This window comes from Lissotriton helveticus, chromosome 1_1, assembly GCF_964261635.1.
Source record: "Lissotriton helveticus chromosome 1_1, aLisHel1.1, whole genome shotgun sequence".
NCBI lineage: Eukaryota > Metazoa > Chordata > Amphibia > Caudata > Salamandridae > Lissotriton > Lissotriton helveticus.
Window position 1 is genome coordinate 1,835,054,271 of NC_136057.1, and position 13,677 is coordinate 1,835,067,947.

Here is a 13,677-nt window from a genome sequence, read left to right on the forward strand (position 1 = left end):
CACGATTCTGTGACAAACAAGGTTGTTCCTTTACGGTGAAACATGCAGATGGGAGTCAAGAAAAAAATTAGTTCCACATGATGTTGGCCATGGCAGATACTTGGGATGAGCTCAAGTGCCTGCAGGAACAGGTTTCTGATCAGGAAAAGAATGTATGGATCAATGCAGGCTGTGTGAAAGGAGATGTGGATATTTGGGTCTCAAGTGATGGAAGGGCAGTGTTTTGCCGGATGAGTTGCTGATCCCAATGGCAAGATCCATGGTGCAGTACACCTGGGAAGAGATGCTATGGTGCTAGTGTTCAGACATATATGGTACAATCCGCAATTTCGTGCTGTGGCAGAAGCTGTGTGTCAGAGATGTGTTACCTGTCAACAAATGAATGCTGGAAAGAAAACTGTGGTCACAATGAGTCAAATTGGGGGTCTGGGGGGCCTTTCAACAGGATACAATTGGATTTCATCGAGATGCCTAGGTTTAAAGGGCTGAGGTAAATTTTGGTTGTGGTGTGTGTATTCTCAAGGTGGGTGGAGGCTTATCCTACACGTAGGTGTGATACACTCACAGTAGCCAAGCTGTTGTTGAGGGAACTTGTTCCTTGGTTTGGGATTCCGACCTCTTTGGAATCGGACAGAGGAACGCATTTTCATAGCGAAATAATGAATATGCTTTGTGCCGCATTGCAAGTTGATCAAAGACTCCATTGTAGCTATCGCCCGAGGCTTCTGGGATAGTGGAGCAAGTCAATGGGACTCTGAAAGCTCAAATGGGAAAGTTGTGTTCATCAACGTATCTGAAGTGGCCTGATGCTTTGCCGTTGATGTCGATGAGCATGCGCAGTACCCCAGATAGGGGAACATGTCTTTCACCTCATGAGATACTGATGGGGATGGTTATAAGGTTACCAGCGGTTCCATCAACAGCCTTGCTTAGCATCACCGATGATCTGATCCTTGATTATTGCAAGGGGCTAGCTGACGTCCTCTGTTCTGTGTCCCCTCAGGTGCAGGCTGCTGTGGTTCCGGCTGCAAGTGGTCTCTGTCACGACCTGAGTCCTGGGGATTGGGTGCTGGTTCGGAAGCAGGTGAGAAAGAGCTGCTTGGATGTTCGCTGGAGAGGCCCATACCAAGTCATCTTAGTGACGAACACTGCAGTAAACTGTGGAGGTCTGCCGAACAGGGTGCATGCTTTGTACACACGTCGAGTTTTAGCACCCTTGGAAGAAACAGCTCCTCTCCCTGATGAAAATCCAGCTAAAGTGGCAGGGCCACAGGAGGGGACAAGCCAAGCTGTGAGGGTGTCAGAAAAAGCTGGTTGCTCACTTGACCAAGCTGAGGAGGGTCAGGACAACAGCAACACTGAAACTGCCGCTGAAAGGGGAAGTTTCTGTGAAAGTGGTCCAGAGTCAGATATAGCTGAGAGAAGTTGTGAGCAGAGTGAGCAAAAAGAAAGGCGGACAACAAGCAGAGCTAAAGAGCAGTGGCCAGAGAGGCAGAGGCGCTTGAATTTGAGACTGGTCTTCGAGAGGGATCTTGCCCCAGTGTCTGAAGAGTCAGAGTCAGATGACGGTGAAGAAGAACAAGCCTGTGGAGGTCTGAGAAGATCAAGAAGAAAGAGGGTGCCTTGCCGAAAGTATGCAGCTCTGCGGTGGACATACATTGTGACTGATGCCAGGAGTGCTGAGATCGGGAAGGGTAAGGGCAGTGACAGTGATTAGTAATAGCCCTAACGTGAAGTTGGATGTGATGTTGTTAGTACCAGGACAGGAAATTGAAGGGGTGCTGACCATCACAGTTCCAAAGCCTCCGATTCTGAGCAGAATTTGCAATTTGATCTTGAATAGACTGATATTTACTACGTTTGGAGTTGAAATTCCATCTCATGAGTCAATTGTTCTTCATCTTGAACTTTTGCAGCATGTTCTAGAAGCTGTTGGAGCAAATGTTATTTTGGATTAACCCCTTCGATGCTTGTGACGGAACCGTTCCGTCATCAGTCACGGCTGAGCTGTGCTGATGACGGAACGGTTCCGTCACGACCGCACCCTGTTATAGAATGTCCAGCACAGGGGCGGAATCGGCGCCGCACGCCTAGATCAGAATCAACCTGGCTGAAGACAGCTGATAGCCAGAAACCGGTCCTAGGATGCACGATTCCAGTCCAGGGAAGACATGGCTTGGCAGTTCGGGCTGGACTGTTCCCATGAGGCACTGGGTCAAGACTTGTTTGCATATAGCCATGTCTGAACAGGGGTGGCTTGGTGAGCAAAATAACAATGGATTAAACCCAGATCTGTGACTGGGGGTGAATGTTTTGCCATTGTGCAACATTCCGTCCATCATCTTGTTTGTTTTGCTGTTCACCCTATGTGGGAAGGGTATGCCCAGATGTGGGTCCTTTGCTCACTACGCCACTGGAGTCAAGCTATCCTGGCTGAAGATGGCTGATTGCCAGAAACGGGTCCTAGGATGCCTGATTCCGGTCCAGGGAAGACAAGGCTTGGCAGTTCGGGCTAGACTGTTCCCATGAGGCACAGGGTCAAGACTGATTTGCATATGGCCATGTCTGAACTGGGGTGGCTTGGTGAGCAAAATAACGATAGATTAAACCCAGATCTGTGACTGTGGGTGAATGTTTTGCCAATGTGCAGCATTCCGTCCATCATCTTGTTTGTTTTGCTGTTCACCCTATGTGGGAAGGGTATGCCCAGATGTGGGTCCCTTGCTCACTGCGCCACTGGAGTCAAGCTATCCTGGCTGAAGACGGCTGATAGCCAGAAACCCGTTCTAGGATGCCTGAGAAGACATGGCTTGGCAGTTCGGTGTCATGGGTGTATCCATTGTCTTTGGGATTTTGTATAAGGGAAAGTGCCCCGAGGGTGGAGAGTTAGTTCGGTCTTTATGAAGCTAGGGTTAGGGTTAGATTGGTTTAGACTGAGACCTGTCTAAGGCAGTCCAATTGGATTTGCAGTTAGACATCGGTCTTAGTTTGGACTAGGCAGGAGAAACTAAGGAGCATCTTAGAACGAGCTCAGTAGTGTAGGCTACTTACCTGGAAAAGTGAATGAGCTTCTTAAGGAGCCTTCACAGCTGACAACTTTTTCTCTTGCCTGGGAGGTATGTTAAGTAGGGATGCCGCTTTAGAGTTAGTGTAGGGATAGACTAATCTTTTTCTTTCCCACTGGAACAGATGCAGTCAAGTTTTCCAGTGGGGACTGTGATTACATGCCTGATGCTTCTTGAATTAACTTTGCTCTTTATTTTGAGTCGTCTGAGACTCCTGTGTAGGATTATGTTTGTATTAGTACCAGTTTATTTCTTGAACATCTTGCTGAGGTGCTTGTATGTTCAGTTATTTTTGGCTTTGTAATACATTTTTTAACTTTCCTTTGGAGTCAGTGGTCCTTCAGAATAAATTGTATTAAATTTGGAAATGGTCAATAGGGTATTGAATTTAAAAAACTCCCTTCACACTTCCATGCATACGAAAGAGACCCGTCGACCTGGGGATTCCTTGGAGTGGTAAGGTGAAAATCTAAGTGGGAATCCCAGCGTCGTCAATGGCATATTGTACTGTAATTGCACTGTAATCAGTAATGAGCTGCTAACGTTAACCCTATCAGGAACGACATACCCGGGATAAAGATTACACTTTATACATTACATTGGATATTGTCGGAAATTCATATGTATACTAAGATACTTATGGTCCAAATCGTTTTGCAGTTTCCTTCCTTTTTTTGTATCTTCTGGGTTCCTGCTCAATAAACAAAAAACGTTGATAATTTTTTATGATTAAAGATGGCCTTTCTTTAAGAATAGCTTGTAGGAGAAGAGTGGCTCAGCCAATACGCCCTTCTTCGTTATCACTTATTTGCATTGTCACTTGCCACTGGTTATATGTTGCTGGACAACATGTAAAAAAACATTGACTAACCCAATAGAGGTCGCATGGGCGAAAACTATTGGCTTTGCCAATGCTTGTTTAGTTTAGGAATGGATGAGAAAAGACCTTGTGATTATTTATAGATGTGAACTTTTTTAGATTGCAAAAACACCCACCTCAACCCATGTCTGGAATGCCCACTAAATGCCGATGGTAATAGATATGTGTCTTTATTTACATGAAAATCTTTGCATGAATGATTTCTTTTAATAGTGTAAAACCAACTTCTTTGAATTAAAAAAATTATATTATACTGGCAAAACAGGGTACTAACTACAAAGACGATATATCAACATAAAAATAGCGTTGCGAATCCAGACACAGACAGCTTAGAGAAGTGACAGATGGTGGTAGTTATACTGACGGCAACATGTTTGTTGACCAGTTCCAAAATTCCCTACAGCTATGGATTGTGGGCACATACCTGAACTATTCTCCTTAAAGCCATGCTTTTGTAACGTTAGGAAATGCGGACGGTCAGACGTGTCGTCGGATTTGGTAATCAGTCCCTCCTTCACTGACTCGAACCCACTCATGATCACCACGTTTGTCCAGCAGAACTGTAAGCTGAAGACATCTCCATATTTTTTCCTGAGCTGCAATAAAGAAAGCGAGGAAAATGAGGGAAGGGCATTAGGGTCAGAACTCAAAAACTACTGAATGTTTCTATGGCATGTTTTAAGGTCCCAGAGGTGGTGATGTGTGTCTAGAATACCTGTGCATATCTGTTGTGTTGCATTTTGCTGTGGAGGTGATATTTTGTGTTTTTGTTGTGCTATAATAGGGTTGTTGTATTTGTCTTTTGTTGTGCTGTGCAATTAGGATTCTGTTGTGTTGTTCTTTCAGTTTGAGTTATGCTATTGAGTTTTTTTAAAAAAATTGTAATTACATTAGAGTTGGATACAAATGGTGCTTCTATCCAGCCAAAAGCATCACATAACTTTAGCCCCTTGCCCGCTGCCGGAATTCCGATCCTGTGCTGGACATTCCGATCGCGGGCGTGGTCACGACGGGCCCCAGCCGTCATCAGCACACGAGCACTGTGTGCCATGACGGCTGGGGGCCGTTATCAGCATGGAAGGGGTTAAAGTTCCAGCAACGAACAACTATTTCCAGCTGCTCAAACCAGTGACAGAGTCTTGTTTTAAATTTGCACTTCCAGTGCTTACTTGTGTGACACGTCCAGGGCACAAGTCAAGGGTACACGCAGGTACATGGCGTCCACCCACTCTTTTCACAGGGTGGACGTTGTCCCCTCTGCCGAGAAGTTGGGCCCCCTGAAATATGCTGAACTTGTCCCGGTGTAATTTTCAGACACCGGGACAAGTTCAGCAGCGCCTACACGTAGTCTTGTTTCCATTCCCAGCAGCAACGTACAGGCAGCGAGGGAACTTTTTTCACCTCCAGCTGGTCTGAAGTTAAGGGGCAAACAGATCGCCTTTGGTTTGAATATCCTGACTGGATGCGGTCTGGAAAATTCACTTAAATGTAAATGCCATGGAGGGGAAACAAAGGCACACAGCTTATCTCTTCACCGGTACTTAAGAGAGGCATGCTTTTGCCTTTGTTCAGTCTCTGTTACTAAGAGATGCATGTACTGTAAGAATGTCAGATGTGTTGGTCTGTCCCAGTATATACAAAAATAATAATTTCAATAGCACTATTTTTGTTCTTTTATAGCGCTATGCAACCCAGTGCAGGGTGTCAGAGCTCTTTAAGTAACATACACATTATACATTGGCAATAAATCATCTACATGTGTAAATCAATGCACAAGATGAGTTACATGAGACAGTGGGGGTTACAAGGTGTAAGAGACACATGTCCTTCATACCTCACTGTGGTCTTTTAGAAGGATTACAGATTATGAACTGCAGGTAACAAAAGGATCTCACTGTTAAAAGCAGTAACCAACTTTACTATCTACATAAAATAAAAATCTTTCATCTGCATGTTACATGATGTGCTTTGCAGGAAACACATTTACCTTCTCTACTACTTTGATTCAAATCTGGGACTTTACAAAACACAGATCTCTCCAGCAAGTGCATTAACCACCAGAGTTTTCTCACCATTATTATTATTCCCTGAGATTTACTGGGCACCTTCACAGCAGATGCTTTAACTCAATCTAATATTTTAAAATGTAGACTTTGCAACCAACTAAGCATAACAGATCCCGCATCCGGCCTGGGGCAAGGCCCGTCTTAGCCCGGCTGGGCTGGGCCACCCCCCTAAGAACTGACTTCTGGCCCTGCAAGGGACTGTGGGACAGATTAGGTCGCCCAATACCGGTCGGTAACGGCCAAAATGACCAAATTCCGGCCTTTACCGACCGGTATTGGGCTTTTTAGATGTACGTGGCATTTTTTTAGGATTCGGTATTTTACCGAATCGGTAATTTAGGGATTCGGTAAAATACCGAATTCTTAATATACCGATTCGGTAAATTACCGAATCCAGGATGTAGGGAGCACTCAAGTTGGTGCATTCCTCAGTTAAGGATTCGTTATTTTCCACCAATTACAAGTTGGTGGTAAATAATGAAAACCTTTGAAAAAGCATTTTTTTTGCTTTTCCAACAGTGCGATGTGGCAGACATACATGCCCTTAGGGCATGTATGTGTGCCACGTGTGCACCCATACACAATTGAGGGGTGCAAAAGGGTGTCAAAGTGACACCCTGCCACCCTTCAATGTTTTTCCCCTTTTACCGAATCGGTAATTGCCATTCATTCCTATGGGCTTCCAGGCCCATAGGAATGAATAGCAATTACCGAATCAGTAAATACCGATTCGGTAATTACAGAAACTTACCGATTCTGTAATTTTTAACGAAAAATTATCTACATCCCATTTACCTATTAGAGGTAAATTGAGATTACCTACATCTGGCCCTGTGTGTCTGTGAGCATTCACAGTGAACTCCGGCCATTGCACTCAAATGCTTTGCGTTCCCAGGATTTCCTTGTCCTTGTACTAAGTGGGGGAATCGGGAAAAGGAAAGCTGCTGATGGTGGGTCAGGGGAGGCGCCTACAAAATCTAAAAAGGCTAAAAAGTCCATGAAGCAAGCTGGAGGGAACTGTGTACTTGACCGAATCGATATTTTTTTGGTGGAATGTGAGGAACCTTTTGTCCCACCAAGAGCTCCCCGAGCCACAACCCTAAGGTCTCCACAACTCAGGCAAGATTATTAACACAAAAACACATTCCCCACATATTTCGGAAACACACTACACAAAGTCATAGGTCTGACATACCCAAGCTATCTGTCACTGAAACATCTCATTCAACCATCTTGCTGACCGAAGGTACACCTGCACTAGATCTAACCTGTAGTAACAGATTTACACCACTTTTAAATCTGGTAGATGACTCACTAGCAATGGGTGAACTGGTGAGCGAGGGTGGGGGATGACCCCTTACCATCCAAGGGGCAAGTTGAGAGTGATGTAGATGACCTCAAGATCATAAGCGACTTGAGAGCAGAAATCAAAGCTCTCAACTTCATTATAGGTGACCTCAGAGGCCAGGTAAATCTTCTCCTGGCAAGAGGTGCAAGCGCTAATGCCCAAGGGAAAGAATTGTCCCCACAGACTAGCAACCCACCCGATAATGATACATGTTCGGTTCCCGCAGGGCGTTGGTACTCACCTCCAAGAGTTGCCCCCATAGGTCCCAGGCAGAACTTTGCTGAGTTAGCAACATCTAGTAAATTTCTGGCAAAGCGATTGGAGGCGTTGCAAGTAGCAAAGGGACTTCTTGAACATCCTGCACATCAGGCTCAAACTCACAATAGAGAAACTATGTGTAGGAGCACTCAAATTCAACATCCACTGATTAGGGAGTGCATAGCACTCCCCCCCCCATCTTATAACAAGATTTTTATGATTAATGTTCCTAAAAGTGCCATGTACCAGATGTAGGAAAGTAGGATCTGCTTCTTACGGTTACCCCCACTTTTTGCTGGATGTAATACTGTTTTTGACTAGTCTGACTGTGATCCTGCTAATCAGGACCCCAGTCTATCTGCTTTCTCCCTAAGTTGCTATGCTATGTACTTAGGTACACCCTAGATTGGATACGGGGGTACCCTTGTCAGTACCTAGTATATGGTACCCATGTACCCAGGGCATAGGTACCCCAGAGGTCTCCCATGGCATGCAGCTTGTATTATGCAACCCATTAGAGAACATTCAAAATGGACCTACAGGTCAGCCATTGCAGCCTGTGTAAGTCGGTGCATGCACCCCTTGCTTCAGAGATAGGTTTACTATATCTAAGGGTCACTGCACTTAAAACCTGTACATCACCCCGATAGCAGGTCTTTACAATCCTGAGGGCAGGGTGCTTGGTTCTAAGTGAGAGGGTGCCCCTGCATGAGCAGGACACCCCTGCAGCCTACAGAGTCCATTCTCCTGGTTTGTCAGTGAAGTAGCCATATACTATGTATAGAGGGTCATTACGCGACAAAAACGGCTGCAACCAACCCTATCGTATTTGGTGTTAAAAAAATTGGAATCATACCCCCAAACCGGTAACCGGTGTGGGAGGTATGATTCCACCCACCAGGTAGGCCCTTCGTAGGGCCCTCTGTATTTCCGGTACCAGCCTTTTTGACCTGGACAGCACAAAATGATTGCTGCTGACCATAGACACATTTCTACCCTCCTGCTGCTGAGCCTAGCTCGATCAGGGGAAGGCAGAACAATAGGCATCCTGTCATAGGGAAGTGTGACCACCTCCCAGACAGGATATAGTGTATTAGGGTTGGATGAGGGTGCTTGCAAAGCGCCTTAAAGTCTTCATGAGAGGCACATTTGGTGTCCCTGTGCATAGTCCAGTTCAAATCGGTTCTGGGAGCCGTTGGCTCCTGCTCTGGCACAAAACTAGACAAAGGACATGGGAGTAACCTCCCCCCTGTCCAGACCCTCCCCTGGGAGGGTCCCCTGAATCTTGCCAACCCTCTCCTGCGGGTACTTAAGGGCTTACCTGGCTGTAGGCTCTTAGATCAGTTGTGGACAAGATTCAGAACTGAAACCATTGCACTTCGACTATCTGGGCACTCTGGACTTCGCTGGACTTCGTTTGGGCCTGACTTTGTCTCCCTCTCAGTCTGCTGCATTGTCTGTGCACCATACAGGGTCCATGCAGGACCTGTGGAGCATCAAAGACACCTGAAGATAGTCTCCCTTGGTGAGAAGGAGTCACTCCCCTTCATTCGCAGGCACCGCAACACTTCTGACTGGTCTGCTGATCCCAAGATCCTACGGACTGTGAAGGGTCCAGCTACACAGGAGGTGAGTTTCTAAATCCCTCGAGGCTCAAGCCGCCTTCTCACCGAGTTTGAGGACAGTATTCCTGTGGGGGCTGCAATACACGAACCCCTGTGCACCGAGTATATGTGCAAGTGCATGTGCTTGTTGAAAATTCCTTGACAAGTGCATTGGGCTCCGATTAGGCCCCACCTCTGGCTACTTTCCCTACAAAGATCTTCAGCCACCTTGCACCGAGTGCTCTGTGGCCTGTTGTTATGTGAAGCTGCTTGAGGTCCTCTTGCGACTCCTGTGCCTCCGGCCTGTGGGTCCAATTGAGGGTCAACTTTGCTTTTGTTCAGCTCCTCTGGTTACTCCAGGCTTGCCCGACTCCCCTTGCTGTAATGCGTCTCCTGGACCAACTGCACAAGCCATATTGGTTTATTTCTGCTAGACCTAAGGCTAAGGCCCCTGCTAATAGACATGATCCTGGGCACGACTGTTGACCGCGACCACAATCCGCTGAGCTTGGTGTCTCCTTAGGGCATGCCCCCTTAGAGATCTAGAGAACATTTAATTACAACAGAGCTATACCCAACTAATGATAGCCGCCAACTCAAGTGGCGAAAGGTTATCCAGGACAAGGGAAAGCTACAGTTGATCAAATAAGAACTGTTAGAGTGCACAACAGCGATCACAGCCCTGCTCGAGCAACCATGTGGGCTAGATGCAATATCGTATGGACACTCCCGTTTCTTCAAGCAGTTGGCTGCGCATTTTGTTGAGCCCATGTCTTTTGAAGAATCCAGACCTAGTGCAAGATCGCAGCATGCAGACAGGTAAAATGTCAACTGTTGATTGCACTTAGGTGTAAGAACACTGGCCTAGTGAGAGACTTGAGAAGGTCATATGAAAAAGCCCAAGAAAGAGCAAAAAGGGAGTGGGATGAAAAAGGTAGGGGCTCATCAGGGAGGCATGTGGCAGTAAAGATTCGAATTTTTTTTTGCATGTAGTTACAAGGGGGACTCTTTTTGATGATCAACCACCACAAAACATATAGAGGAAGACCAACTCTGGGAGGCATCCCTCTTGAGAGAGAGTAAATACCTTTGACTATTTGGGCATAACATTATCGGAAGATATGACCTGGAAGCTCATGTGGCTACGTCGACTCTGAGGCACATGCAAATATCTGGAGCCTTGAGTAAAAAACACAGTAATTCCTTTAGTAAACCAGTAGCATCAGCCCTGCAGATCTATGTGTTATAGCAGTAAGTTCAGCCCTATATGGGGCACAATTGTAGGGCTTTGATAAGATAGATGACCTCTCTAGATCTGTGAATAAGTTCCTGAGGAGCCTAGTACTGTTGCCCCGGAGTACACCCCTTCTTCCCCTAAGGCTAGATCTGGGCAGGAAATCCATTGTAGAGAAGACTAAGCTGCAACCGTTGCTTTTCTGTTGGAGAATCAGGGCCACTCCTGAACTGTGCTCTTATGCTTCTGTTCTTGAGGAAGTCAGCTCTTTAGATGCGTTTCATAAAATAATCTGGCTAAGAAATGTGAAATGTTTATTGGCAGACATAGGGCTAGAGGGCTATTGGGAAAACAACGAGTCGACTTTGCTCCATACCAAACATCTAATCAAAGCGCAATATTGGGATTGGGTAGCCAAGTCTGAAATTACCAATCCATCATAGGGTCGGCTAACTCTGGAGTTTAGGGCCTCCAAGTCAGTCACCTCTTTGGAAAGCTATCTAGATATCATATAGGTTCCCAACGACAAGAAACTATATATGCACTTCAGGATTTGACACGCTTCCCCTGAGCTCACTCATAAGCTCTTAGCACAGCACACCAGCGTTACCACAGTTTTGCTCTATTTGTCCTACTGGACTTGAATCACCTGCTCATGTATTATTTGCTTGCCCAGCCTCCACACACCCAAGAGCTAAGTGGCTTACACCAGTATGCAAGCTGCTAGGGACACGTAACTATGGGGATGCTCTATGAATCCTTAGATCTGACCTAAGACCCTTGTTTGCTTGTTCTGGGTCACATGTGGAATATCAGAAGGAAGCGGATGAAGCTGTGATAATGATTAACTTAATTGTTTTTATTTGTTTAACTTACATGATTCCAAGATTTTAATTGTGGATAAATCCAAGTTCCTGCACCAACTGTGTTTAAGTTTGTCTTAAGTTTAAGTTGTCAAACCCCTAATTTAAGACAAAATCCTAATTTAGGACAAAATCCTAATTTAAGACAAAATCCTAACTTAAGACAAAATCCTAATTTAGGACAAAATCCTAAATTAAGACAAAATCCTAATTTAAGACAAATTCCTAATTTGAGACAAAATCCTAATTTAGAACAAAATCCTAATTTAAGACAAAATCCTACCTTACGACATAATTCTAATTTAAGACAAAATCCTAATTTAAGACTACTAAATGCCTTCTGTGAATACCAAAAGTAGTAAGTTTAGGATTTTGTCGTAAGTTAGTTCTGTGAATCGGCCCCATTGTCTTTAAGTGTGGTGTTGACATTAGTATGCCAAGACCATCCAATGTTGTTTTTACAACATTTACAGAATATCATTATTGCTAAAACTGTTATTGTTATACCAACTAATGGAAGAAATATTTGACCTAAAATACTTTTCCCTAAATTAGAAAACCAAGTCCCTATTGAAGAAATACTTTTTGTTAGTCTTTCCCATACACTGTCAACCTCCAGTGGTTTCAAATCTTCTTGGAAAAGGGGTGTAATATTCTTAATATACCCTCAAATTTCCCTGCTTTTATCAGGTATGTAAGTGCAACAATGTTGAACTTTCAACATTCTACAGACTCCGCCCTCTTTTGCCAATAAAATATCAAGAGCAAGTCGATTTTGTAAAACTATAGATCTAATCGCCACCATTTCCGTATTAATCATCAAGAAACCCCCAGCAATATCAGTCGAGAGACGATCAACTACTGTTGACAATTGACAAATTCTATGTGAATTTAGAATGACTCCCAATGAATGTATCAATGCACCAAACATATCACCTATTATTTCTGAAAAACAAGCTCTTTTTCTTCATGTTAGTTCATTAGTGCTTTCATTGTTTCCAGTAACTCTTTTTACATGGTATATTTTCAGAAATACTATCCCAAAGTAGCTACTTCCGTACCACCACGCAAGCAGCTTATAGTAAACATTATTCCCACATACGTAGGAAACCCCAGGAAATACCAGATCGACTCCCCCTTTTAGTCCCCAACCTCTGAGAATTAGGAAGTTTTGTTCACATTCACTGGAACCAATAAATACGTTATTATAATCTGTCTTTGATCTATAGAGGCAGGTTTTCCCTTTCTTCTCAAAGTCGAGAGACATTGCAGCATAAGCCTTGCCAGTTGCATACATTTCTTCTTTGCCAGCCCTTGGTGGTACATTGGTTTTCTGCTCAAAAGCTTTCTTTTGGAAATCCTGTCTCCTTTCCTTAACTAAATGCAAAAACACTTTCTCTTCTGCACATAATGTACATGTTAAATTATTCTTGTGAGCTTTGACTAAATCTTTTGATTTCATCATTAGAAATAATTCTCCCATAAACTGTGCAAATTGACTACTAAGAACTGGATTCATATTCTTTTGAATAAGAATATCTGAAAATACTACATCTAAGTTTGAATAATAATACTGAAGTTTCCCTGTTCTATAGAACAAACTTGTTAATATATTACATGAAATACCATATGTTAAAGGTAAGTGGTGATATGTAACACCTTCTAATACTGAAGCTGGTAATTTCATACATACATAACAATCACTAACCTCCATTGTATCTAAGTATTGGAATAACAACTTTGTGAAGACATCTAAAGATGTGTCATTATCTGATACTGTGTGATGTACATCTATCTCATCTGCTGCTTCTAATTCTACCCTATCTCCTCTTATTGTAGATATCTTTCCACTATTAACTGTTTCATTCCTTCTATTAGCTATCATCAAATAAGGCACCGCTACTGTTCTTACTAACAAAATGCTACATATACAAGCTCTACAACATCTTTTAGCGCAACTTCGTTTTGGTCGTTCAGTAACCCTGTTTTTAGCCATTTTTTGTCTAAGAAGATTCTTCTTCTTTTCTTTACTTGCAAGTTCAAATTCTGGGTTTCAAGGAGGCCTCACTTTCCCTTCATCAATCTGTGCAGCATTTATTTCTTCTTCTGTCTCTTCACCCAAATCCAGATTTTCAAATTCTTCCAATATTACATAGGTCCACTAAGGACCCTTGAATGTATTGTTCAAAATTCTCAGTCTTGGACTTCTTCAAGTGTTGTTCACAATCGACTGCTTAGACTGAGTTTGACTAGTAACCTCATTTACTTGCTCAGGTCTTTCATTTGTTTTTCTCAGATAGTATTTTAATCTTTTGACTCAACCTGGCTAGTTGTCACCTTTTCTGACCCTTTTAACATG

The 13,677-nt window shown here is 43.8% G+C and overlaps 1 protein-coding gene across 2 annotated transcripts in view; it reads right to left on the bottom strand.

The window, feature by feature from the left end:
* Positions 1 to 13,677, bottom strand: part of LOC144753555 (cytochrome P450 2D6-like) — a 294,974-nt gene that overhangs the window by 206,087 nt on the left and 75,210 nt on the right. For both annotated transcript variants that reach the window (XM_078641207.1, XM_078641214.1), the window contains exon 2: positions 4,370 to 4,541. In XM_078641207.1, the coding sequence (XP_078497333.1) occupies positions 4,370 to 4,541 (172 nt within the window). The remainder of the gene's footprint in view (positions 1 to 4,369; positions 4,542 to 13,677) is intronic.